Raw genomic sequence first — 26,826 nt, forward strand, 5'->3', positions numbered from 1 at the left:
AGTTGTTTACTACGTTCACAAACCCCCTCCTTCTCCTCAGCTCTGAGAAAAGAAATAAAATGACCACTGTGAGTACTTGTCCCTGTTGCTGTTATCAGTGTCCCTCTCTCTCTCTCTCTCTCTCTCCATCAGAGGCCAGATGTGGAGGAGGGATAGTGGCATGTTTGTAATGAGCAAGTGTAAAATTAGGCAGCAGGCCCAGCTGAGTGAACCACAGGGCACACAGAGCCAGCTGCTGAACAGAGCCAAGTGCTGCTGCAGCAGGAGACTAGTCTCAGTATTGTGCTTCAACGTTGCTGTCTTCTGTGTGTGTGTGTGTGTGTGTGTGTGTGTGTGTGTGTGTGTGTGTGTGTGTGTGTGTGTGTGTGGTTTCCCCTTCTTCACCCAGCCCACCCTTTCCCCTGCTGCCTCTCAGCGGCACCCCGCTCCCCCCGGCCTGTGTCCATATTAGGGCAAAACTCAGCCAACCTCCCCTCAAGCTGAGCTCAGTCCCCCCCCCCCCCCCCCCCCCCCCCCAACAACGCCCTGCTGTCAGATTTGCTCCAGCGAAGGGAGCCTAAGGGAGACGCAGCTCCCCTAACCCAATTTGAAGACCTGTTTTCGTGGCCAGTCAAAACAGCACAAGCATTTTAAAAATGGATGCAGAGCGCCAAGGATAATCGGTTGTTGTTTTTTTTTTAAGTACCAGGCTGGTGTTTTTATTATTACTATAGGAACTGTATTAATTGGCTTTACTTTAGCAGCACTTGACCATAATATGCCTCTTTGTGACCCTTGTTTCTCCTACTTGTCTTTTAGTTTCTGTGCACATTCTTAGTTTGAGTAGCCCATTGATAATGAAGCGTTTAATGTCGGCACCGCTTTTGTTACGATATACTAAGTCTGCTATCATTAATGTACATTTTTATGACAGTCATTCTACTGAATACACCATTTTATGCTCAATAGTTTGCCATTATGTTTCCTCTGTGCTTTTTTCAACAGTGCTTTAGGATACATAACTTTTAGAGCAGAACAGAAACAACACTGACCAACTACTGAGGAAGTGTGTATGCACAGATAATACCAGGCCTTTTTGCTGATTTTTCAGGCATGATTTCCTACCAATAGGAACGAGAATCTTTTGAAAAAACAGCAGCAGTTTGTACTACATGTATGATGTTATGGTCCTGTCAAGGTACAGTGTGTAACACTGGTAGACACACTAGCTAAACAATTGGTTTTTGCCTGCCTGTCATTTTCCTAGAGATTCCCAAACAGAAGTTATTTTGGGTCTTTGGTGTTGACTTTGGTTTCCTTTGGTTTATACAAAGTCTCTTTCAGAGGAAATATGTTGACTTAGCTGACATAGGAACTACTGGGTTAGTACTCAGGCATAATAGACCCAGAACAGTGTCACTTCTTCTATTGTAATATACCATCAAATCACACATGAACACACAGCAGGTTTGGTTACACACTGGCCAAGCTACTGGTTGAGTGTTTACACTTTAAAATGTTGTGACTTTTATTATTATTTGAGCATTCATAAATCAAGCTAAGTACAAATGTGAAAACAACAAAAAGGTGAGGTCAGCTTTTAACACATTCTCAAACTTTGGAGCCACGGGAACATTTTGAAAAAGATTTTACTAAATGGAAGGAAATTAACCAAAATTCTTCAAATAAAGTATCAAAGCACTCAAACATTATGTTAAACCAAATACAACCAATTGCACTGTGTAAGTATATCATCGTAAGAATATTGTGACTGCTAAATCATCATTGTGCACCTGCAATACTCCTGTGACTATCAGTGATTTGAGGTTTTCATTATGGTGAGTCCTCTGGAGCCCCAGGTGGTGATTTGAGTGAGTCCATGGAAATCAAATTGGGCCCATAATATCACTTTTTGTTCCTTGAGAATTTTAATGAATGTATAATTGCACAATGACAGTGATCTCATGTGAAGGATCTTCCTCAGGCTGAACGCGTGTGCTCTGCACTCTTGAGTTCCAGTGTAATATTTTAGACAAAATTATACCCTGGAAATAATCATCAAACTGAGAAGATTCTGTGTGTTCCAAGCTTTGCAGTTTGAAATATGTGAACCATGTTAAGGAAATGAAAGTGTTAATTCCTGTAACGTTGACCTTTCAAGGGACTTTTCTTTGTCTAGTCTGTAGATTCATAAATCTTCACCTAAGGAAGAAGAAGGAAACCAAAGCCAAATTCCTTTAAGCGCAAATCAGGTTCAGCTGGCTTTAAGTTTTCTGGGCTAGACAGAAATAGAAGAAGCATTTCCTGATGCTTTTTAAATAATTGTTTTTTCATGGCACCATGTTGTAGCCACAATGTAGTGAACAGGACATTATTCACTAGAATAATAGAGTTCTAATGTGGTTGCATTTAACCATGAAGAAGTGAGGCTCTACCTGGATGACAAAACACAATTCCCACACTTTACACTGCTGGTTCAGCATACATGTTTTGTCTTTCTTTTTTCTGGGTGTATGGAAACGGAGAAAATGCATTTCCTGTTGAACTGAGTGTCAGCTGATGATGACGATGGATGAACGGTTTCCTCACAGAAGTGTAAATTCTTACAGTTTGTCGTTGCTCACTTGTGTTTGTGTGGTTTACCTGCAACGATGTCAGAGAAGAATTGAAAGATATGAATGCTACAAATCAACAATCATGATCTTTATCATCCATCCATCTGAACAAAAGCTGCACTCTGCAGTGTTGTTGCTCAGTTCAATGATAAAGATTAGTATCTCAACAAATGAAAAACAATACTGAAGTTTAAACTATCTAAACTATAGATGCTGGCCTGATACTGTATTTAGAGCATCTGTGAGGAACTTCACTGAACACGTGTTTTTTTTGGAACATTTCGTGCTGATTTTGGTAAGCCCCTGTGGGCAAAGCAGTACCTTTCTATTATTGATCTTATCCTATACATGGTGTTTTCTGATGATGATTCAGTCTTCTTTAAACAGTCAATATATGATTATTTCCATGAAAACTTGGATCACCCCATCTGACACGACCTGTTGGCAGCAGTTTAAAGGATTAAAAATGTTTTTTATTAAGTACTGTAGGTCATATAGAGGCATCAGCAGTAATAGTCTGCTTTACAACCAGCTTTAATATTATAAAATGATCTCAAAGTGAAAGTATGCACTTGCTTTCACAAGGCATTGTCAGATGAACAAAAGCGGTGGTTACAGATGTCCTTGTTTTCCCTTCAACCTCCCTAAATCCCTTAGCCCAGGGCGCATTGGGCTCATCCTATTCCAGCATCCATTCATCAGCAGTTGCTATGCAGAATGGAGGAAAGATGCTCCTGAGTTGTCACTAACATGCACGCATTCATTACTCATGGGAGGGTTGCAGTCTTTCAGCCCATTGAACCTCTATTGAGGTTTAACCCTTATTTGAACCCTTAGAGGGTGTCTGCAGTAGGCAGAGTGTCCTAAGCCAGATGTGTCGTTCAACCCCCACCACCACTCCCTCAATCTTTTCTTTACTTTTGACTTGGACAAGCCACCAAAGACCTATGACACTGAAACGTACATGTCCTTACACACGTTTTTCTTCTATTTGCCTCAAAATCAAAGTGAATGTGGTCTCTGCAGGGATTTCTACTTCCTATTTGTTTACTCATACATCTGCACACACAGACTTACCTTGCGTGACCCAGAGTATTGGAAATGTGCGTCTTCCAGTTGTGGAGAAAATGCTCATCCAAATAAATAATTGATTTACGGGTTGAATCCGGGATGTCTATGAACATCAACAGCCGTCACGCTATGCAGGGTTTGTGCTGAAGTCTCCTGTTGGAAATTGTATGGAGTATGTATTGGAGCAGTATCAACTAATTTGACTCGGATTGATCGTGTTACATGGACAACAAAAAATAATACACCAATATGTTCATGGTAGGGGAGACCCCAAATCATCGAAGCTTCTGTGATTCATTCGTCAGAGCCTCAGTCGACTGCCAGTCTCAGTCGAACACAAGGATCATTCCATTCCAGCTATATGGGGGTGTTTAATGTAAAATTTAGCATACACCTTATTCATACTTTAATCATACCCGTTTTTGGTAGAATATTATGACGGGGAGAGTACAGCGAATCTTCTGATGGACACACGTCTTTTGTTAATCTTGGTCTGACAGATGTGTAGATTGTGGCTGATGTGGTGGTTGAATCTGCACACATGTGAGTCATCAGTGTGTGTGCCTTCTGTATTGTAAATGGGCATTATAATATCCTTGTAAGGTCACCTTAATGCAGAGTTAATGAGCGAGAAAAAGTACTGGATCATCAAGTCCTATCATATAAACTGTTATTCAAAGTCTAACAGACAAATTAAAAATGAGAATATGGATCAATGAGCGCAAAAACAAACAAACGATCAGTCGAAGGTGGGCAAAATCGGACGACTCAGGTTCAGCTGTGTTAGTCCTTAGTCGTGTACAGGCCTAGTTCCTGGATTATAACCAGTAATTAACCTGATTGTTGAAAAAGTTAACTTCAAAATTTCAGGAAAGCATTTATAATCATGTCGATATTGAACTCAAACATTTCACCCCTTACAGCTGACTGTTACTGCTATACACGACCAAACAGTTCTCTAAAAGTCTGCACTTAAAATGCCCATCATATTTTAAGGCTCAATGGGAATTATGGTTAATTTTGATTTTGGAAGCTTAAATGTATCATTAAGAAAACAGCATGTCTCTCTTCAATCTGGGTCATGGCCTGTTCCTGCCCTCAGGACATGAAACTGTTTTTGTCGACTGGCAATGAAAGACAACTGCTCAGCTGAATGCATCTCGAGATTTTGTCTCTACACTGTAAATGTCAAGAGGCATCGTCTTTAGGTTTGGTTGCCTTTTCAAGGAATCCAGCCTGCCGTGACAGCCTTGACTCTGTATCTGCTTGTAGGTAGCTTTTTGAGTGGAGCAGTTAGGACAAATGCCTCCTGACTCACTTTGTATCTTTGTGCTGATCGCTCTCTGCCGTTATATCAAGCAGAAATATAGAGGATGTGAGTTCCCTTAATTTAGGACAGTCATTTCTGCTTGAATGGTAGTTAACATTAATTGCCAGATTACTGGCAGTTGGGAAATTCACAAGTACGTTTTCAAAGTAACATCAGCAGCTTAAAGGTCAAATATTATCCTCCTTTTCAACCAGTTGAAATAAGTCTCAATGCTCCCCAAAACATGTCTGTAAAGTCTCTATAAATCCACTCTGATCCTGTATTTTATAATAAAATAAAAAGGAAGCTTTTTGGACAAGGTTATAAAAATGTGATTACTGAGTATTCAGTGGTTTTGAGGCTGATGTTGGGCCTGCACGCACACTGGGAAGGCACAGTTCTCATAAAAGCTAGATAAGGTCGATTGGTATGGTCCATTAGATCTTGTGAACTTTCAGATATGCAGCCTGTTGTGTCCTTGTGGACATTGTTCAGGATATATATTTTAAATCATCCTGACACCGTTTCAGTTAAATAGTTTGTATAGAGATTTACAACCGTTTCAATCACAGAGGCGAAAGATTAAAAACTTGTGGATCACGCTGTGTGAAAGTCTTTTTCAACATTGTTTAGCTTCGCTCTATATCAGTCATTCCTCTTTCTTCAGTCACAGTTTTTTCCCTTCACCATCATGAAGGCACTGTCACAATATTCTTTCTTTCATCCTTTTAGGTTTTAAGATTTGGTTTGGATGCAAAAAAAAAAACCTTTTCATGGTTATATATTATTTCTCTAGATTATTTGGGACATTTCCTACTCATCCTCATCATACTCCTGCAGTCTGTCTCTCTCTCTGCCTGGTGGGTTTAGCGTCGTCCTTGCCAACCAGAAGTGACAGCAGCTTTCATCACACACCTTCCTCTTTCTTTAAACAGTAAATTATGGAAGAACAAAGTGTGCGTGTGTGTGTTCCCTCCAGGGTTCAACCCTGCCATATTCATGTGCTTCCCCTGTTTAAAGGAATGTCACTGCTGTCACCATGGAAACAGATAGCTTTTAGACACAGCCTCGCAGGCAGGGTGTGTGAATATGCATGGAAAACACTATTAATGTTTTCATGCAAGACTGTCTAACATCTTTTATGGGAGTGGGTTTGTCAGAGCTTATTAAAGAAAATGCCCCAGGTTAAGTCAGGACATGAACTCGCTAGAATTCATTGATATATTTAACTAAGGTAAGAGTCAGTAAGGATTAATGAGAATATTACTTTATACTCTTTCTGTTTCCCTTGGTTTCTGCTCTGTCTAAATCTGTCTTGAGGAATTTGAAAGAAGACGTTGGTCTCAATCTGACATCTGCAGTCATGTTGTCCAGAAGTGAGACGTGCTGTCCATTATCCTGACAGACAGATTGCTGCCATGTGAAATCAAATCAGATTTTATTTTTAGGGGGGCCCTAAAAACTGCCCACTTTTGGTCATAACAAAAACGGACCAATCTGCACTGGAATTGAAACTTAGAAGGAGGACATACTGGCTGCTGCATTGTTGTCAGAGTAGCCAGCACTTCAACATAGCATGTTTCCTTAATGTCTGATGATATATTAAGGCAATTTTATCATTTAATTCAGTAGATATTTTACATATTGGACCTTTAAAGTTCATTTGACAAAGCTGTTAAAAATCTGATTTACTCTTTGGTTGAAATGCATTAATAATTTTGGGGGTTAGGGTATCATTGTCACAGTCACAATAGCAATTATCACAATCATATTTTCACAACTCACAATGGGATAATGAAACTGTATTATTATGTGTGGGGTCCCTGTAGGGTCCCTGGAAAATTCCATTCTGGCTCCTGATGGATGTTTCCTGAAAAACATGTTTATTTTTCAGGAGTCTGCTGCACGCGTCCCCCTGATTGCTGTCTGTCTACACCCCCTGCCGGGATGATTGACATATTTACTGCCTGCTAAACTGACTGACTCATCTGCTCACTGCTAGGCTAAATGTGTGGCTAGTTTACTGAAAGGCTGGGTCATTGGGATAAATGATTAAATAGCCAGCGCATGGCTATAAAAATCTGGAACCATGCAGGCTGATTTTGTAAATTGCCTCCCTGGCTTATTAGATTAATGATATTCAGTGTGATTGTGTTAATGAGCTGACTGTCGGATGACACCTGTCATGCTGGCAGGAAGGCAGGGAAAAAATAGAAAATAGAGCCATCATTGAAAGAGGAAGGAGAGAAGAGAAAGAAAGCAAGAAGAGGAGAAAAGGGAACGAGAGAAGAGAGTACATGGATGAAGACGTAAATGTGCAGAGATGGAGAAGTTGGATGTGCAGTATAGTGAGTGAAGTGGTTGTCATGGTGAAGTGTCTGCTCTCATCAGTGAGTGCGCAGTCTGTACTGTCCACATGGTGTTTTGGCAAGTGTGTGCATGTGTCTAAAGGGTCCAGAAAGAACTTGTGCTGTGTGTGTGTGCGTGCAGACCAACTGTAAAGTTGAGGTGAAATCTGCTGCATGTGTCACCACACACTAACATGCCCATATAAGGAGAGTGTCGACTGTCCTTGTGGGGCCTCCATCTATCCATCTATCCATTCATCCACAGCATCCCACCTCTACTTCCATCCCTCTGTTGCCATGCAGGTTCTCCAGAGCAGGGATGAGGGTCAACACAGACAGAGGAGCACTATTTACAGTGACACATGGGACTGTGTCACTTTCCAGGCTCTCCCATGACAGCTTGTTCTCTTCATGTACATTATTGTTCAGAGCTCATCTTTGCATGTGAAGCCAAATTTTACAGGCTTAGCATTTCTGTAAACTATGCTTCTTGCTCAGTAAGGAGAGTACTAGTACTAGTTAATATGTGAGTTTATTCTTATTCTTATTCTTAAGTAATAATGTGCTTTAATTTATGGAGTACTAACTACAGCTGCATGATAATACTTAAAGAAGCTAAATCACCCCTGCATATCAATGTACCGGTATTTATTTGAGTCTTGTAGTAGAGTAAATCTTTGATGTCCCAGAGAGGCAGTCCAATTTAAAGACCCTAGTTCAACAATAATAAAACAAAATGCATAATACACCAACACATGAAAGATTCATATCTTCAACACTATCACAGTTTGTCAAGCATCTGTAAGCCTGAAAGCTAGACTATACATTGTAGCAGACAGTTGTATTTGCTCCACGTAATTTTGTTAATTTTAAGAAAAACGAGCTGAAGTCGGGGTAGATGTGCGCTAGTTTGAAGAATTCACAGCACTATTCTGCGAGCAAGCCCACTGTGTTTAAGCACTACTTTGGCACACCACATATCCTACATATTATTGTAGGAAATGTCTGCAGATGGAGACTCAACAGGTCCAACGGAAAGATGTGAGAAACTTATTAAACGTATACAGTTTGATCTCTTAATTTGACATAACGTGCTCCTGAGTACGTTTGATGTGTTGATTTACCCCGCTCAGAGGTGAACCTCTGTTGTAGCCCTGAAAACCCCAGCTTAAACCTTAAATTACCTTGTTAGCCCCAAATCCTGCTGCAGAGCGCAGAATGCTGCTGAGACCGAATAAGCTGTAGCAGATGGGGCACAGAACAAAAACGTTTGGAGGCTTAACACAAGTTAAAGTCAATCAAAACTGTAGATGTGGGATATGGTGGATAACCTTATTCAAATGATTCTTGGGGGTCGTGATTCAACTCATCATGGATTCTTTTTCAACCTGGATTCAAGTTGTTGTTGGACAAGAAACTATTTTCATGCTCTTGTATTGACATTTCACTAAACACATGTGTCTTTTGGTGCAGGGGAACTTTGTCTTACAAGGAACAAAGTAGGTCAATAAATCAACAACTTCATGCTCCCCTGAGGAACTTTGAGTCTTGGCCATTTTGGCGCCCCCTTTGGACTAAGTTGTACCTCTTCTCTCTTTGCAGATCTTGACCGGTACGGTTTGGGCTGCACTTGTTCCGTAGAGCAGTGGAAAATGTATAAACATGATGCGTAACCTTACACAGTTTGAATGTGTAGCTGAGGACTGCAAAAAATTCAATTATAATTGTCTCCTTTTTGTTGATCCAAAAAAAACGATCCAATCCGAACCATGGGAATTGTGATTTGTCACACCGCTAGTAATTGTTTTTGTTTTTTAGAAAAAATAATAATCTTGCTTTGGTTTAGCATTCAGTTACTCATTGAGAATGTTTCTGATGAATAATAGAAAATAGTAGTTTGCTGTTAATCCCTTCTTCTGACACCTACCCTGTGGCAGGGCGGCTGCAGGCTTTAAAATAATTCTATAAAGAAATGTCTTTGTTCTGAAGGTCATGTTTATCTTCTGTAGGTCATAAAGAGGCATTCATATCAATAACAGTCTGTTTTAGAACAACACAGGAGCCTTAAAACATTTCATATACTGCATGATCTTGGGTCAGGTAAGGTACCACTGACTCAGTGTTTACAGATTGTGCTGCTCTTCATAGAAGTCAGACGTGGGAGATAAAAATACTGCATTGACGCTAGACATTTTCAGTGACCCGATACTGTGACTGGTTAGGAAAAAAACTTACTTTCAGACCCTGGGACGGTAATCTGACTAATTATTAAGATGTTGAAAACAAAAGCAGTTCATTTGCAGATGATCGACAAGATTATTTTAGTGTTGTGTTGTTTATTGTCAGATGTCCAGTTTGCCCTGATCTGTTTTGTGCCATTGTAAACATATTGTCTTTTTATTTATTTTTCTCTCTGGTGGAGGTTAGTGTAGTAAGAGGCACTGCAGCACAGACTAATGATGACCGTCCTGCTAATTATCTACACAGGGCTGAGTGTGGCTCAGTTGGTAGAGTCGGTCGTTGGGGTTCGATCCCCAGCTCCTGCAGCAACATGTGCAATGTGTCCGCAGGACACTTAACCCCAAGTTGCTCCCGCTGCTTTGTCGGCGGCGTGTGAATGTGTATGAATGGAATTAGTTACTTCAAATGGTCTCACTACATAGCATCCTCTACCATCAGTGTGTGAATGTGTAGGTGTGACCTGTGGTGTAAAAGCACTTTGAGTAGTCAGAATAATAGAAAAGCATTATACAAGCTAAAATCTATTTACCATATCTTCATCAGGACAGCAAATGCACTTTTTCAGGTGCAAACTTCCTGTTTGAAGCTGGTGTTAATCCAGGAAGCAGCAGTTCAAAAATGACTTAGAGCACAACATTTAAACAAAGTGTTTTGTAAATGCTCATTTATATATGAACTGCAACTTTTTATTTCACCAAGGGTGAATTACAAGCTTCAGATAATCCTGTTGCTTTCATCTCTTTTCAGCTAACTGAGAAATGTCACATTGAATGTGCACTGCCCTCATGTTTGAGGGACTGTGACAGATCCCTCTTTCTCTTTATTTTCTGCAGCCAGGCTGGAGGGACTTACATACAGTACAGTGACCATTAGCAGCCGCAGCTTGTCGGGGGACATTTGATACTCCAGTGAACATGGAGCAGACAGAGCCTTAATCAGCTTTATTTGGATATAACGTATAACACACCAGGGTGTAGATTTCAGTGTTTAATAATTCAGTGGTGTGTTTTGTGATGGGGGAGGGTTGCATTTGTTTGCTCGATGCTTTTATGTGTGAGGAAAAAAAGAGGAAATATGTTAATGTGTCAAGGTGTTCACTGTACCTCGCTGGTGTGCAAATGGTTGATATGCACACAGGTGCTGCACAAACACACACACACATTTTTAGAACTGCTTTGCTCTTGTTTTCCTGTATTTTTTTCCCAGTATCATGTATTACTGCTCAGTCCATATTGATCCTAACACAGATTCTTTCTTTTCTCTTGTTTCAGAGACAAAGACAAAGCGGATGATATAGACAGCAACCCGAGGTCCTCCACCCGAGAAGGTACAGGACTTATGTACACACACACACATTTAAAAACACTCAACGCAGCAGTTTTTCTTTTGACAAGTGTAGTCATGCTTGAAAGAGAGCACACTCTAAGCTGCTGCTAAGGCACATCAGCCCTGCAACAATGCCGAGGTTTAGATGATTACAGTGAGGATTAGTCTGCACTTGTTGTATTAAAACTTTCTGCTCTGTAGGCTCTTGAGCTGTTTGTCCTCGGGGATGCAAAAAAATAATAATTATGGTGCTGAACCTCCAGTTGGTAGGGAAGGAAGCGGAAGGGTCCCCAATCAATTCATATCAAACAGACGATAAAAACAGGAGATTAAATATAATTATATACCGTATAATATCTCCTGACAAAGCCTTAGCTCCGTCCAAACGTGTAGACACATCTCTGTTAAATAAAGGATTTTTATTCTACATCAGAGTGCCTCAGGATTTTCAGTTTAGACTCCCAATTTTTCACCATGAACTTTGTTTTCAATTTACCTGAACAGTCATTTATTTATTTATTTATTTGCCATTTGACCTTTGACCTCTGTTCCTAATGCCAGATTCCTTTACATGCTTTTTTTTAATTGTTTGACCCGGTGCAGCACTCACCTCGTTCTGTCCTATCTCTAAAATAAAGGTGTAAAAAGTCCCAAAACCTCAACAGGGTACTTGCACAAAAAAATTGTTTCCATCGATATTCCTAAATGATCATTGGAAGGCCTCTCTTTTTCTGTCGTTGGTTGTAGGTTAGTAGTAGTGTTGCAACAATTCTAGATTTTGATGATTATAGTCGCTAATGTAGCTTATCTCTTGATGAGAACGGCAGACAAAACTGGTGCACCTTGTGTCACTTTGTTTTGGTTGCATGCAGTTATCACCAAAAAATGATCCCGCCCCCTTTTTTACAATTAATTCAATTTGACATTTTAGTGTAACCAGTGAACTGCAGCATGTTTAGTAAGTAGCACATCCGCACTGATATAAGATGTGAATAATATTCTGGTCATTTAACTTCTGAAAGGTGTTAACACTTAAAAAAGATCCATCCTTGTGCTGTTAGAAATTAGATTCACCACTCCTAAGAAAAGGGTTGGATTGAGTTTATTCTGCTCTCAGCTAAAGGTTGTTTCAGACGCAGACAGTTGGGGAAAATATTTAAAACACAGCACTCACTTGTGCGCTTTAAATGCTTCCAGTTTACTCTATTTGTAAAGAAAAAAATAACGGGAGAGACTGCAGCACGGATTCACAGGCACAGTTTTGAATCATGGTGAATGTTTAAGTTGAATGAGGACGGCTGGGCTGTTTGTGTCACTGATCTGGGCTGACATGTAGATTGACAGGGAAAGTTAAAGTTCCCCAATTACATTAATGATCTTACAGAAATTTAAAGTTTATAGTAAAAGTATTGATTTAAAAATAGTATTTGATAATTGTGCCGTTGGTTTAAAAAGTAGTACATCCTGAAAGGTTTTAAGTTTCACTGTTAGAACATTTTTCACACAAATAACTTTAATTAATTCACTACATTTACACAACTATAAAAAGAAGAAAGTCAAAGTTTCCATTCTCTCAGACCAAGCTGTACTGATAAGAGGTCACGAAAGAGGAACCAAGCAGACATTTCCCTGTTTGCCTTTTCCTTCTCTGTCTGCTCTCAGGGCTGAAGGAAGCAGACGGATCACGCAACAGAGAAGTTTCTGGTTTTTTGACCATCATTAGATGTTCAAGCTTTCAGAGGGTCAACACAGAAAATTAGATGCTTTCATGTTGCTGCCGATCAGCTGTGATACGAGGGCTTCAGGTTTAGTGAAAGCTCATTCAACGTGCATTCTAGTCACAGGTTCACCTTTATACTGAAACTATTCAAAACTTTTTGTTTGTAACTGTACTCCCCTTTGCATTAGTACAGAATATTATAATACACAGGACAGGTAGATGTCAATGTCCAGCTCTCCCTGCAGGCCTTCATGGTTTCCACTGATCCCTATAAATATAATTGTATGATCATTTGGATCATTTGAAGGCCTCTCTTTTTCTGTTGTTGGATGTAGGTTAGTAGTAGTGATGCAACAATTACAGATTTTGATGTTATGATTATGTGCTCCTTGGTCTCTTTTGTCTTGTAAAGCGGAGGATTTTAAAACAGGTCAGGTTATGAATGTTACTCCCACAGACCATCAGTGTGGCCATAACCCTTCATTTTGCTTTTGGGATTATATTTGATTCCATTATTTCATAAACAACATATGACCGTAAAAAAAAAGCTGAAGCAGGTTTGACTCTTCATATCTGTGAGAGATCATCATGTGAATGTTTCAGTTTTTTAAGTTCTTGAAAGAAAGAAAATCTGAATCAGCCAAAGACATTTCAGTTGGTGCATGATACATCTCTTGTGTTCACTGTAATAGATCGATGCCAAAAAAACATCTTCAGCCAGTATTTATGTAATGTAAATCATGTCATGATGTCACATTACCTCATGTAAAGAAAACAAGGAGAGGATGTGGGTGTCTAATGTTTTGCATTATAACACAGTAACCGTAGTGAGTGAGGCCTTCAGGGACTCTGACAGAAACATTTTGCTTGATATCACTAACTAGGCTTCTTATTTTTTTCTCAAACTGTACATTTCTGAGTTTTACTCGCAGTCTTAGATTGTCTTGATTTGTTTGTTTCATTTCCATCTGAGCGTCCTGAGAAAGAAGAAATGGCAGAAAAAGCTGCAGCAGTTTGGTGTTTACCTCAAGGAAAAGCACGATAAACACCAAACTGCAAATAAACTCAGATTAGATATGATGGACATTTGAATATATGCATTCAATGTGGTTTGTTGTACTATCTTAGAGTCAGTTTGACTGACAGCTTGTCTTCTTATTGAAAAGCTGAGATATTGTAGGTAAAATCATGCTCCCTTCTCCTCGTTATATCCTAAATATTGATGGTGTAGGGGTTGATGTCAGGATGTTCCTTGTTGTCGTTAATATTTCATGGTTGCCTCTTACATTGTGTCAGCGGAAACGTGGCAGTCTATCACCTCCTCTTTATTAGATCTGGAGTCGAATGCCACTCGTGTTTTGGTCAAGTCAAAGTGTTTCTCTCAATCACTGCTTTCTCTGTGAATAGACACTGAGTGACATCACCGCAGTCATAGACACTCCCCAGTGTTCAAAAGTAGTTGGCATGCTAGCTATGTTAACATGCACACAGGCACACACACCTATGATGAATCAAAGCCGTACATTTTATGTCTTCAGGTTGTTCAATGCAATTCTGGTGTTGTGTAGGAAATGGCAAATGAATGATATCTTACAGGGGAACAGTACAGGAGAGCTTTAGGCATCTCTTTAAAACTTAAAATCCTCTGACACACTTTTCTAATGAACCAAAATGAGTGAAAGGAGTTTGAAACTTAAAGCTTACTCTGAGTTTCAGCTGGACCTTTACTGTCATAAGACCCTTTGGTTTGTCAGAAAAACAATCCTTCCATTTCAGAGATCGGTGAAAAGTCTAAGAACACACTGTGACTTTGAGTAGTTACCTGATACCTGAGGGTGGAATAACCAGAGTTTGGCTGCTGACTCAGTGTGACGACGAACTAGCTGTAGCTGCAGGTCAGGGTTTGTCTAAAAAAAAAAAGAAGTGCTGCAGCACATGTACCAACTTGACACTATTCCAGTGCAACTTTGATCCCAGTTCATGAAATAAACCAACACTGCCCCCTTCTGGTATAACCTTGTATTTAATAAAACTGATTTGACCATGACTGCATGATATTGATACCCCGATAAATATAAAGTTGATAATACTTTCTCAGGAATCAAAGGTGTTTCTGTAAAAACTGTAAGAACACTCTTACTCTGGAGAGTCACTCGTGTATGATATTTTGAGGCGTGCAGATGAGACATGAAAACCATGGAGGGGAAATAGCTGACACTGTGCTGGAGGCTATGCAGGAAAAAATGCAGTGTGATTATCATGTGCACATTGCAGCACAACGTCTCTTCTGTTGTCACTTCACACTTTGAATTATAAAAGAAAGGAGAAGTTTGTTATGTGTGTGTGAAAAGAAAAGATGATGTGCCCTTGTAGTTCCTTTTGTACAATTTAAATCTGCAGCTCAAAGGACTTAATAGACTAACTCTGAACAACATGTTGTCAAAGTCTGTTTTATGGAACAACAGCCATTTCTTTTTAAGATTTATTATTGGGCCTTTGTGCCCTTATTTGAGAGATGGGAGAGTGGATAGAGTCAAAAATCAGAGAGAGAGAGTGGGGAATGACATGCAGAAAAGTAGCCACAGGTCGGATTTGAACCCAGGCCGCCCGCTTCGAGGACTATAGCCTCTGTACATGGGGTGCACAAACTAACCACTCAGCCACGGGCGCCCAAAGAACATCTGCTATTTCTTTATTCACGTAACCTTCAGATAACAACTTTTGTTTCCCACCCAACGTCTGCTTGGATCTTTTGAAGCCACCAATGTTCTACTATTACATGATACACTGTGATGTCTCCCTTTCTACTGTAATCACAGCCTTATTATACCATTGTACGTTTAAGGTCTGCTGCGATTACAGACTGTGTGACCACCCTCCATAGCTCAGGAGGTAGACTTTTCTCTGGAAATTGCTACCTCCTCGCTGCCTTTTGCCTCCAATAAAAACCTTTATAGAGTGGAAGTGCTGTTTAGGGCTTCATCCACGTGTTGGGCCAAGTTTAGAAAGGCCTGAATCCAGAAGAGCGCAGAAACTGGTGCAGACTCTCAGGAGATTTGTTTAACAAAGGTGAAGTGTGAGTGAAAGATGTGTCTGTTTGCATTCACATGCAGCTCCTCCTGCAAATATCAGGAGCACCTGTACCCTAAATCCCAGTATAGAAAGGCATGATTTTTCAAGCGGCTTGACCGGGGTATTGCGAAAGACGGCTCACTTGACTGCAGTTCTGTTTTGGGTTTACTTTTTTCTTTTTACAAAACCAAACAATGCCGTTAGTTTGTTGTTGTTTTTTTGTTTGTTTTGAAATGGAACAATGAAAGAACGAACCATACTCGGATTTACTACCAAGCTGACACTACCGTTGAAAGTGGAAAGTTTAGCACCTATTGAATGCATTGGTTGCAGTTTGCACATATCTGCATGTAGGGTCATAAACATACTCAATCAACATACAGGTCAGATGAACAAAAAACAGCAACATTATTAATTTTAAAGTTGAGAGACAAACTTTTTAACACATTTCCACTTGCTTTAAACCGTCTACATTAACTGTGTAGATGATTTTCAGCTGCAGATGAGCACCGTTGACTACATTTGATGTGTTTGTATTTCAATATGTACTCATGTCTGTTTCTCACTGCTGTATTCTGACCATCAGGTTTGCTGGAATGGGTAACCTGCTAAAAGTCCTAACAAGGGATATAGAGAACTATCCACACTTTTTCCTGGACTTTGAAAGTAAGTCTGGCAGAGGAGTGGAACAAAGGGAGGAAAGATGGATGGAGAAGGAGATGTGGGGAGGGGGGGGGGGGTGGGGTGAAGGTGTAACCAGCTCAGCTGTTTCCTTTCCGTCAGCAGGTCTTTGCTTCGAGTGATGAAACCCTGAAGGAGTCTGCTTTTGCTCCTCTCTTTGCTTTTCCACACCTTTTTTCTTTTACTTGCTCATGACCTTCTGCTCCTGCAGCTCTGATCTGCTGTTTCTCCCGTTTCCTCCAAACTTATCGACGACTTTCTAACATCACACGTGCTTTTCTTTCCTTCTCTCTCTTTGTTTCTCTCTTGCAGAAACCAAATGGGGAATCTGTTAAAAGTGCTCACTTGCACTGAGCTTGAACAGGGGCCCAACTTTTTCCTTGACTTTGAAAGTGAGCACAGCTTCTGCCTGTCCCTCTGCTTTGCTCCCCCCCCCCCCCTCCTCCTCCTCCTGCACCCCTGAGTCATGTTTCCTTTAACCTCTCTTCAGCTGCTCTGACTGCTCAGGGGTCAGCCTATTCAGTCACTACATTGTCAATCTGTCAATCCACGATTGATTTCAGTATGCTTTTCAAATCCATTCATTGAATGCCAAGTTAAAGAAGAATGGAGCTGACCCTTGACCTTCACAGTCTGCTCTCACTATCTTGTCGACATGCATGTCCTCTATATGTGTTCTTATTGTAAGACACATTAGATATATGTGTTAGTAATTACATTAAGCTTCATACACACAGAATCATGTAATTACTAACCCATTATCAAACCATTGGATATATATATATATATACTGGTTAAACTGTCTTGTTTCTGTTCCTGCATCATCCTGTGATTTGAAAATGTTACTGTTAAGTTAGTGAAGACAGCAGTGCATTTATTTCAGTCAAATACTGAATCCTCTACTGAGCAGCTCTGCTTCCAAATGTTCAAGTAGTCACAAAGCTCATTGTTAATGGCAAACAATCTGCTTTTGCCCTAAAAAAAAATAACCTCCTCCAGAAAAAAACCAACTACAATACGCCTCCACAGAGGCATTTCAGCGCTCTAACAATGTAGCCATCCTAAGGCTTTGTTTATTCAGCAGAGAGGAAATGATGGGAGCGGAAAGGTTTTGAAATGCAAAACAGACTCCACACACAGTTTTAATGTCAATGATGCTCTACATAAAGAGCTCTTCTGTTCGCCGTGGTCATGATAGCCAAATCCTCAGAATCATCGGTTTCCTCTAAAATGCTCATTTCGATGTTTACACCTTAAATTGGCTCTGAAAATGTGAAACCTGTTACAGACACTGCAGCAGCAATACAGCTGCTGCCTGCAGATCAATGTAAATAATTGAGACCATGCAGGAAATATGAAACCAAACCTTTGAGTACAGACGTGGCTGAGTGCAGTAGAACCTGTTTATATTGTTTAGACTTCATCAAACGTCTAATTACACTTTGAAAAGCGTTCTACTGCAGCCCCATGTCAACCAAAGAGAGTCCTGCAGAAAAAAACTATTTAAACATATTTGACTGTAGTTCTTTGAGTTTTCCAGCACATCCTGCACTCCTCCATCCATACAAGCTCTTTCACAGTCAACCTCGAAAACATTGCTGCTTTGAAGTGCAGGAAACTTGATCTTAAGGCAGGATGCAGTAAAATGATCCAGCTCATATTACGAAGATAGAGATAATATTGATAGTGAAACAAGTGTGGAGCCACTCAACTTTAGCCTTTAAAGTCCTAAACAAGATTTAGATTCTGCTATTTAAGTGACTTTGGATAAAGAAGGTATCATAAACTGGCGGCTGACTGATAATGGACTCATGTGGATGTGCTGTATTACTCGAGCTTTGACCCCAAATCCCCACAGACCTTTGTGCTGACTGTTTTTGTACTCACTTGTGAAAAAAAAATGACACATACTTTGATATGTAACTAAAGTGGAGACAAAAACACCCAGCACACATGTGCAGATATTCCCCTAGTGAGTTTCCATGATGCTTAAAAACTTATTATTCACTTAATTAAAACCCTTTCACATCAAGTTACCATTTCAAGATTCACGGAGAAAATTAGTTATATTTTTAAATGCTTGTAAAGAGAAAAACTCTCCATTTACAAATCACTGCAACGGACTCTTGATGTGAAAAGGAAATGATCATTAGTTCTGAAAATGTAATGTGTTGGCATTGATTGTGATGGCAGATCAGCTGACGTATGTGTGTGCATGTGCTGTGTGTGTAGATGCACAGCCAACAGAAGGAGAGCGAGATGTGTGGAACCAGGTGAACTCAGTCCTGCAGGACTCGGAGAGTATCCTGTCAGGCCTGCAGGCGTACAAAGGAGCCGGTCAGGAGATCAGAGATGTAAGAATACACACACACTCACACTCACACACTACACACACACTAGCAACCACAAAAATAGCTTGTGCCTTCCATACTCAAGCAGACTTTGCAATATCTTATGAAAAACTTTGACAAGACGTCAGGCACCCTCTCACATCTAAAGACGCTGAGTCAGCAACTCACAAAGTTTTTAGTCACAGACGAAATCTTACAGGGTCACTAACTGCAGGACTACAACTATTTCTTTTGAGATTATTTCCCATCATGCACCTGGAAGAAATTTACAACTACAACTGTTGAGCTGAAAGATATTTAGTTTTATAGGGTATGGATTTCAAAGCTGGATTTGGGGTAATTTTATGACTATGCTTACCTTGATTTATATTTTTTCCAGATTTGGTTTGGTAATAGAGGGCAGAAAAGTCTGAGTTTTTAAGCAATAACTTGATACTTGCATATTTCAAGAGCCACAGTGTTTTCTGTCCCATCTTATTCCTTCTCCACTCTGTCCTGGTACAAAGAGGAGGACACGTCAAAGAGGCGTCCTTACTCTCTCCTCAACTCCACCAGTTTCTCCTCCTTTTCCACAGTCCAGGATTATTATGGTTATCTTCTAACTATTGATGTTTTCTGAATCCTCTGCTTTCTCTGTTTTAATTCATCACAGGCTATTCAAAACCCAAACGACTTCATGCTGCAGGAGCGGGCATGGAACTCAGTCTGTCCGCTCGTCATCAAACTCAAGAAGTTCTACAGTTTTTCTCTCAGACTCGGTATGCTCGCAGAGGAGGACAAAGTGTCTGGAAGTAACATTTTGTTATTCCAGTGACAGTAGTTTTTCTCTGTTTCTGTTTTTTTACTCAGTTTTTCATGTCAGAGTCTTGTTGAGTCTTTTTCCTGGTTGAATAAAGTTAAACAAAATTCTCTGCACATTTACTGTAAGTGTGTCAGGTGGGTGGGAGGAGAGTAAACTTTAAGACAATCAGACTTTAAGACTTCAGAGGGTAGAAAGCAGTCCGCCTTACCGAACTTTAAAGATAGTGACTTCCATCACTGAGGTTGTCTTTCGATCAGTAATTATCACTTTAAAAAAAAAGATTAAAATAAGGGCCTCTCAATTTTATTATTTTCATATTTTCTTGCAAACCAATGATGCAGTTGAGACAACAATATTGACATAACAAGAATGTCTCCCTGACGTTCAGAAGTCAGACCTCATTCTGTGCTCCGGGTATAAAGTTTGATCAAGTTTAGGTTGAAGTCAAGGTTGCACTGTTAAGCCTCCAGGGAACAAACTACCAACTTGACAATTTTCGATGATAGCTGCTATTTCAAAAGTGTTTTTTTTTTTTTTTTTACTTTGGTAATTTGCTAAATAAACTCCAAAAGTAAGTGTTCACAACTTAACTTCTGCTATGTCAATAATGTGCATGCTTAAATATGCTACAAAGAGGAATCAAAAAGCAGGAACTTAAAGCACAGTCTCTGAGCTCTGGTCTGTCTGTGTTTGTGTTTCTGCGAGCAGAGGAGGCCCTGCAGAGTTTGTTGGAGTGCCTGACCTGTCCGCCCTTCACGCCCACTCAGCACCTGGAGAGGGAGCAGGCGCTGGCTAAACAGTTTGCTGAGATCCTCCACTTCACTCTGCGCTTTGATGAGCTCAAGGTCTGCTGGAAACACTGAGCAACACTCACACAAACAGTTTCAGTTACTCCACACTTTGTAGGTGGGATAAATCTGTTTAGTGCCAGCTCTGACTGTTGTCTTGTTCCCTTCAGATGAGAATTCCTGCCATTCAGAACGACTTCAGCTACTACAGAAGAACCATCAGTCGAAACCGAATAAACAACATGAATGTGAGTGGTGCAGAAATTCTTACATTATTAAAGATAAACCAGCACCTTGGTAGCAGATGATTTCCTGAGGTTCACATGTTTATAAACTACACCTATGTATGACAAAAAAATAATAATAATAATAATTGAGTACCGTCAAATCCGGTTTATAAGAAGCACTTTTAATACCATTTTTTTCAGCTGCGTATTATACACCGATGTGACTTTTATACCAGTAAAAAATGCTGACACACGTGCCATCGTTACCATTTATTTATTGTTTGTTTGTTTGTGCACCTGCAGTTGGATATTGAGAATGAAGTCAACAACGAGATGGCCAACAGGATGTCCCTGTTCTACGCTGAGGCCACACCCATGCTGAAAACACTCAGCAATGCAACCACAAACTTTGTGACAGAGGTATTCCACTCATATAACAATGAGAGCATGCACCAGTAATTGTTTAACTTTGCAAACAATTTTAAAAAGGAACTTTGTTTTCTTGCTTTATAATTAAAGGGACCAATGTTCGTAATGTGGCTTTAGTTCAGGTCTGTTTATTGTCAGATGTCAAATGTTGAACTGCTGATCCAAACTTTCTCAGTGAAGAACTTTTTTGCATTTGTGATTTCCTTTTTTTAAAATCTGAAACCGTAAAAGTAGTATTAGTCAACACACTCTCACTGTCTAATGTGTGTTTTTCAGAATAAAACTCTTCCACTGGAGAACACAACAGACTGTCTCAGCACCATGGCCAGTGTTTGTAAAGTCATGCTGGAGACACCGTGAGTCATGACCGTCCTACACAAACACAATTACACACATAGCATCATTTCTAACAGAGCCTGAGTAGACAAACAGAATGAGTCCTTGAAGGCTGTTCAAAAAGAAACACTAATGGGCAGCCCGGGTTCAAATCCGACCATGTCATTCCCCTCTCTCTCTCTCTCTCTCTCTCTCTCTCTCTCTCCGATTTCTGACTCTGTCCACTGTCCTATCTCTCAAAATAATAAGGGTTATTTAAGGTTATGTTATTATGATGAATGACAACACTTTCATTTATTCTGACACAACACCTCACATCCTCAGACGGAGGTCTGCGCAGATACAGAACGTGTTCAGTTCATCTCTTCCTTGATGCACTGTTAGAAATAGTGAAATTGGACAAGGGGTAACTGGAGTGCAGAATTTTATAACTCCGAAGTGTGACAGGTGCAACAGAAACAGTGGTGAACAAAAAACTTTAAATAAAATGTAAAAAACGGTGATCTTACCGTCATCTCTGTTACTTAAACAGGAGAAAAAAGAATGAAAGGAAAAAGCCTTCATAAGCTATCCTCACAGTCACTCCACTGATAGCACAGTTTGATCAGCTGTTACACACAGAACAGAACACAGAAGAGGAGAAACAGCACCCCCCTCAGGCAGAGAGGGGAACACAAGACTTAAATGTGAAACTAATAAGTGTGTGGTCAGACATTCACTTAACTCTCTCATGTTTTTATCCAATAAATACTGTTTGAGTGCCATCTTTGATTTATAGAAGAACAGTTTATTTAAGCAGCTTCTTGTAAGTGTACATTTAAATTCTCCCAGTCGATGATTCCTTCCTTTAATGATCCTCGTCTCCTTCTCTTCCTTTTTTAGGGAATATTCAAGTCGTTTCAGCAGCGAGGACACACTCCTGTTTTGTATGAGGGTGATGGTCGGAGTCATCATTCTTTACGACCATGTCCACCCAAACGGCGCCTTCAACAAGTCCTCCAAGATAGACGTGAGTCACACACACACACACACACACACACACACACACACACACACACACACACACACACACACACACACCTGTACATGATTTCAGCTGCACAAACACAGCAGCACTGTGGATGTGTCTAGTGATGCAGCTCTTGAGTTGCTGACTGTGCATTTCCTTTCAGATGAAAGGCTGCATAAAAGTCCTGAAGGATCAGCCGGCAGACAACGTAGAAGGCCTCCTGAACGCCCTCAAGTAGGTCACCTTCTCTCAGCTTCGTATAGCCGAGTGTTTCTATGCAGTTTGTCACTAATTAGTCCTTCAGTACATATCAGATAACGGCCAGTACTCTCAACCTGAGTGTTGGAAAAATGCATTTTATTTAACTTTCCTATGTTTTTTAGTGAATGTTGTATTTTCTAATGTAATGTAATTTCTAACCTTATATTTACTAGCATGGGTTCACTTACTTACAACAGAGTTCAGAGGATAGTATTGATACTTTCTTTTATTTACTTCATCCCTTTTCAAATACAGTGTTTTTGACTAAAAGCTCCTAGCTAACCTTCTCCTAAGCTTCCCCACAGTGTTAGTGCAGTGTTAGACTCAAACTCAATGACGAGTAAAAAGAACAGTCTAATGAACAAGAGAGCTTCTTGGGACTGGTAATGGTGCAAAAAAGATGGTGCTCTTTAGTATCTTTCGAACAAAAACAAATCATGAGGATTGGTAAAAGTGTTTCTGAATGAGTCGGATAGACCCACAAGGAGATGGAACATTTAGGTTTTTAATTCCAACACAGTATAACATCTCCCCTGACCTCCGTATATCATCTTTACCCTGGACGCACTAAAGATAAGCGTCAATGATAAATGTAACCATCCTGTTACGTTGACAGCCTTGGTCCTAACTGTAGTTTTAGACCTGTAGTTTCTTCAGCCTGCTTCAGCTGCTATCAAGCTTGTGTATCCTAACCAGCAAAGACGTGTTGCTTTACTCACTTAGTGCTTGAACATTTCACCACGGTACCTGACACTGATCCTTCATTCCATATGCAAACATTTTTTATTTCCTTAAACATCTAGTTGACTTGAAGTCAGATCTCTTGGCCTGAGCACAGGTTGAATGAATGAACAGACAGCAGTCTGTAGTGTTGGTCGGTGCTGTGGATTGTCAGACTACCTTCTTGTTGTTGTCATAGTTTAAAGTCCCCGCCTCTCCGACAGTCAACGTTTTTGTTTTCCTCCTCAGATTCACCACGAAACACCTGAACGACGAGTCCACTCCGAAGAACATCCGGACGATGCTCCAGTAATGTTTCAGTTTCTTTTATATATAAATAGATATGAAGAGGATCAATGCTCTGACCTCAAATAAGATGTAAATGTTTACAATATTTAAAAAGACTCGGTGTTAATACTCGTGTGTATTCGCATAGTCCTTCCCTCCTGCAGAACAAGCAAACCCTCTACTTTGCAAAAAGCATCACATGAAATGCCTCGACTGTTAACAGCTGTTAAAGCACACACGATGGATACCTATCAGCCTTATATGACGGAGCTTTGGAAGCAGCACTTGGAAACAAATGAACGAGGCAGCATTAAAAATGGCCTTAAAGCATCTCTTCAATCTTTGATTTGACAATGGAATCAGTTTGATGAACAGGTTTTTGGTCTAAATCAACTTTAAATATAAATCTGTTTATGAACATTAACACTTTAAATTCTGACAGGTCGTTGTTGTTTATATCAAAATCAAGAGAAGTCAACTTGTGTTCAGAAAGTGAAGTTCTTCCTGTGTTTATTTCTTGATATTTAAGTTGAGCAGATGAAATCAATCAATGTTGCAGTGAAGGGCTAAATATTGAGAGCAGATAAGGGATGGATCAGTATGTATGTTTTTGTTCTAAGCATTAAAAGTGTTTTCTCTTTTTTTTTTAAATAGTCAGCTGTTGTTTCAAACTCTAACCGTGTGCACCGATTTAAAAAAAAAACTAAAAAAAAAACTTCCACTGTGAACACAGCAAAGGCACGCCGGGGGGAGAGATGTCAGAGTTAGCTTTACTTTAGAAACGGCGGTGATGATGATGATGCAACATGAAATCCAATCAACCCATCAAATGTTTTATTTAATGTTTTTTTGTGTGGCGATGTTCTGAATGATGGTTCATGTTTGCCATGTTTTTAAGTGGCTTTTTTGAGGCTTTTGTATTAAACAGAAAATCTCTAAATAATAAACGTTTTTTGTTTCTTTACTCGTTTTTTTTTATTTTTTAAACAAAAATGTCCTCATTGAGATCAACTTGTTTAACACTCTATGCCCTAACGGGTAGAAGGATAAGCTCGCCTTGTTTTACTTTCAAAGACCAATAAGAAAAGATACTTTCTCATTAACATCCTCTAAATGTCCCGCTTCAACCTGAACTTCTGAAATCTGCCTTAAGTTGAACTGCTGAAGGAACTGAATCATTTTGTAGATGATCATTAATGAGCATTTATGGAAACCTATCGTGTATTTATGAACCACCTTCTAACATTACACTGTTCTTAGTTTTCATCTTTGTGCAACAGCCGCTTCTAACTTCTCTTAAACTGCTCAGAGGGTCGGACAATCTCATCATTCCTGACTGTTGCACGCTGCTTTAAGTTAAACTTTGTTATAGTAAGCTGTTCGCTAACCTTCTTCTTTGCAGGGGAATAACTGAGCAGTCATTTATTGAGCCCGACTGATATGAAAATGTTTGAGGCCGATATTGATATTGGGAAGAGAAAAAAATCAGATACCGATATATCGGCCGATATTTGTCTTAGATCTATGATGGATCTGTAGAGATAGATAAATATAGATATACACATTTGTTGGGTTGATCCCTCAAATGCAGTTATCAACACTTGTGGAAAAGATGTATTGGGAAGACAAGATGGTCACTCAACTGGAAATTAACTGCATGTACATGCATCACTGCTTGACACTCTGGAGAGTGATAGTGCGCGTTGTTATAGAGCACTCTGCTGGTGACAGCCAGAAAGAGATCTGCTAATGTTATACAAAGATGCTCAAATGAAATGCTATTTCGGTGCTGAATAAATCTATTAATATCGGCTCATATCTGCCATAAAATAAGTCATTTCCAATCATTCCCGGATATGCTAATATCGGCTGATATTATCGGCTAGCTGATTAATCAGTCGGGCTCTCTAATTTATGATCTATCATATTCAATAACAACCTGCCCACTCCACACAGTCACGCCCCCCTGTGATATCAGAACAAGGACATGTTTGTGGCTTGTTGCCTTAAAGACCTGTGAAACCTGTCGAGACAATATTTGTATGTTTCATCTATTCTTTTACAATACATTCTGTATTCATGAACACGTTAACATTCAGTCTGTTGATTTCACATTAACATGCCGGGTATGTCCTATTCTTTAAGCTCAAGTTGTTTTTTGTGTTTCTGTTGTATTTAGTAATATATACATGTGTGTGAGCCATACTTTGAATGAAATGTTTTATATGCAACCAGTTAAAAAAAAACTGTTCTGGATGAGACTTAGAGCGAGGTGTATGTATGATACTGATATTTCATATCTGACTGAAGCGGCTTTAAAGACTAAAACAAATCTTCTGTCGACCTTGATGTACACGAAGCTTCTCTCTCTGCCATAGATATGCTACTACTGTGTGCTGTATGCAAGATGTTTTGAATTCTGACACAAAACGTGTTGTTTCTTTTGTCTTAAACTGACAGTTTGATATCTTTTGAGACTCAGTGTTTATATTAATTGCTTTGGCTTTGTTTTGCAAATTGAACAGGATGTGTGGATTGGATAATAAAGGTGGTACATTTCTTATACAGAATGTTTCCTTTGTGTTTTTAAACATATAACATACACCTAGTTCTAGCTTTTATTCCAATCTTAATATAGTTTTGTTTATTTTTAATGTCTGGCTGACTTTTGATCGGGTATTTCCATCACACGTCTGCAGGGACCTTGTGAAAATATGCAAAATATGAGACCCGCTCTTTAAACATTCTTGTGTCCAACAGCTGCACAGGGTACCTCTAAGGAAAAAAACTACCTTTAAATACCTAAGATGATTTCCTATTGTAACTGCTAAACCACAAAATATTTACAGCTCATTCAACAGACTGCGCGTTTTGGCCTTTCTTACACACAAACTGTGTTTTAGGTCACTGAAAACACACCTTTTGGAAAACTCCTTCCTGGGTGAAGATTTTCTTAATTCTGTTTAAGGTGTTTTTGTGTAGACGGGGAAAAACAGAGTTTTGTGCTTGTAACGTCACTATGAGCCGGTTTCTCCCTCGTTTGACGTCATTATGCGATGCTGTCACTTTGTTTACATGAGATTAGAACAATGGAAGACATATCCAAACTAGTGCAGGTGTTAACGTTGCTAACTGGACTTTTTACATGCTTACACATACATACACAGTTACTCTCCCACTATGTTGACGAGCAGAGACACCTGAATGAACTACGGAGGTCACTGCTGCTTCATACATCACGGCGCGAAGATGT

At 39.7% G+C, this 26,826-nt stretch overlaps 1 protein-coding gene across 3 annotated transcripts in view; it reads left to right on the forward strand.

Moving 5' to 3' along the window:
* fam49a (family with sequence similarity 49 member A) overlaps window positions 1-26,143 on the forward strand; it is a 36,399-nt gene extending 10,256 nt beyond the window's left edge. Inside the window, exons 2-12 of one of the 3 annotated variants that reach the window (XM_061052562.1) lie at window positions 10,835-10,890; window positions 16,675-16,754; window positions 18,595-18,716; window positions 19,366-19,471; window positions 20,224-20,360; window positions 20,474-20,551; window positions 20,834-20,950; window positions 21,236-21,315; window positions 22,178-22,304; window positions 22,468-22,538; window positions 23,535-26,143. In XM_061052562.1, coding sequence (XP_060908545.1) covers window positions 16,682-16,754; window positions 18,595-18,716; window positions 19,366-19,471; window positions 20,224-20,360; window positions 20,474-20,551; window positions 20,834-20,950; window positions 21,236-21,315; window positions 22,178-22,304; window positions 22,468-22,538; window positions 23,535-23,598 — 975 coding nt within the window. In that variant the 5' untranslated portion in view covers window positions 10,835-10,890; window positions 16,675-16,681 and the 3' untranslated portion in view covers window positions 23,599-26,143. Of the gene's footprint in view, window positions 1-10,834; window positions 10,891-16,267; window positions 16,348-16,674; window positions 16,755-18,594; window positions 18,717-19,365; window positions 19,472-20,223; window positions 20,361-20,473; window positions 20,552-20,833; window positions 20,951-21,235; window positions 21,316-22,177; window positions 22,305-22,467; window positions 22,539-23,534 lie in introns of those variants that run through there. The other 2 variants (XM_061052563.1, XM_061052564.1) reach the window with 2 other exon arrangements.
* Window positions 26,144-26,826: the final 683 nt, after the last annotated feature.

Source organism: Labrus mixtus, chromosome 12, assembly GCF_963584025.1.
Source record: "Labrus mixtus chromosome 12, fLabMix1.1, whole genome shotgun sequence".
In the NCBI taxonomy this organism is placed as follows: domain Eukaryota; kingdom Metazoa; phylum Chordata; class Actinopteri; order Labriformes; family Labridae; genus Labrus; species Labrus mixtus.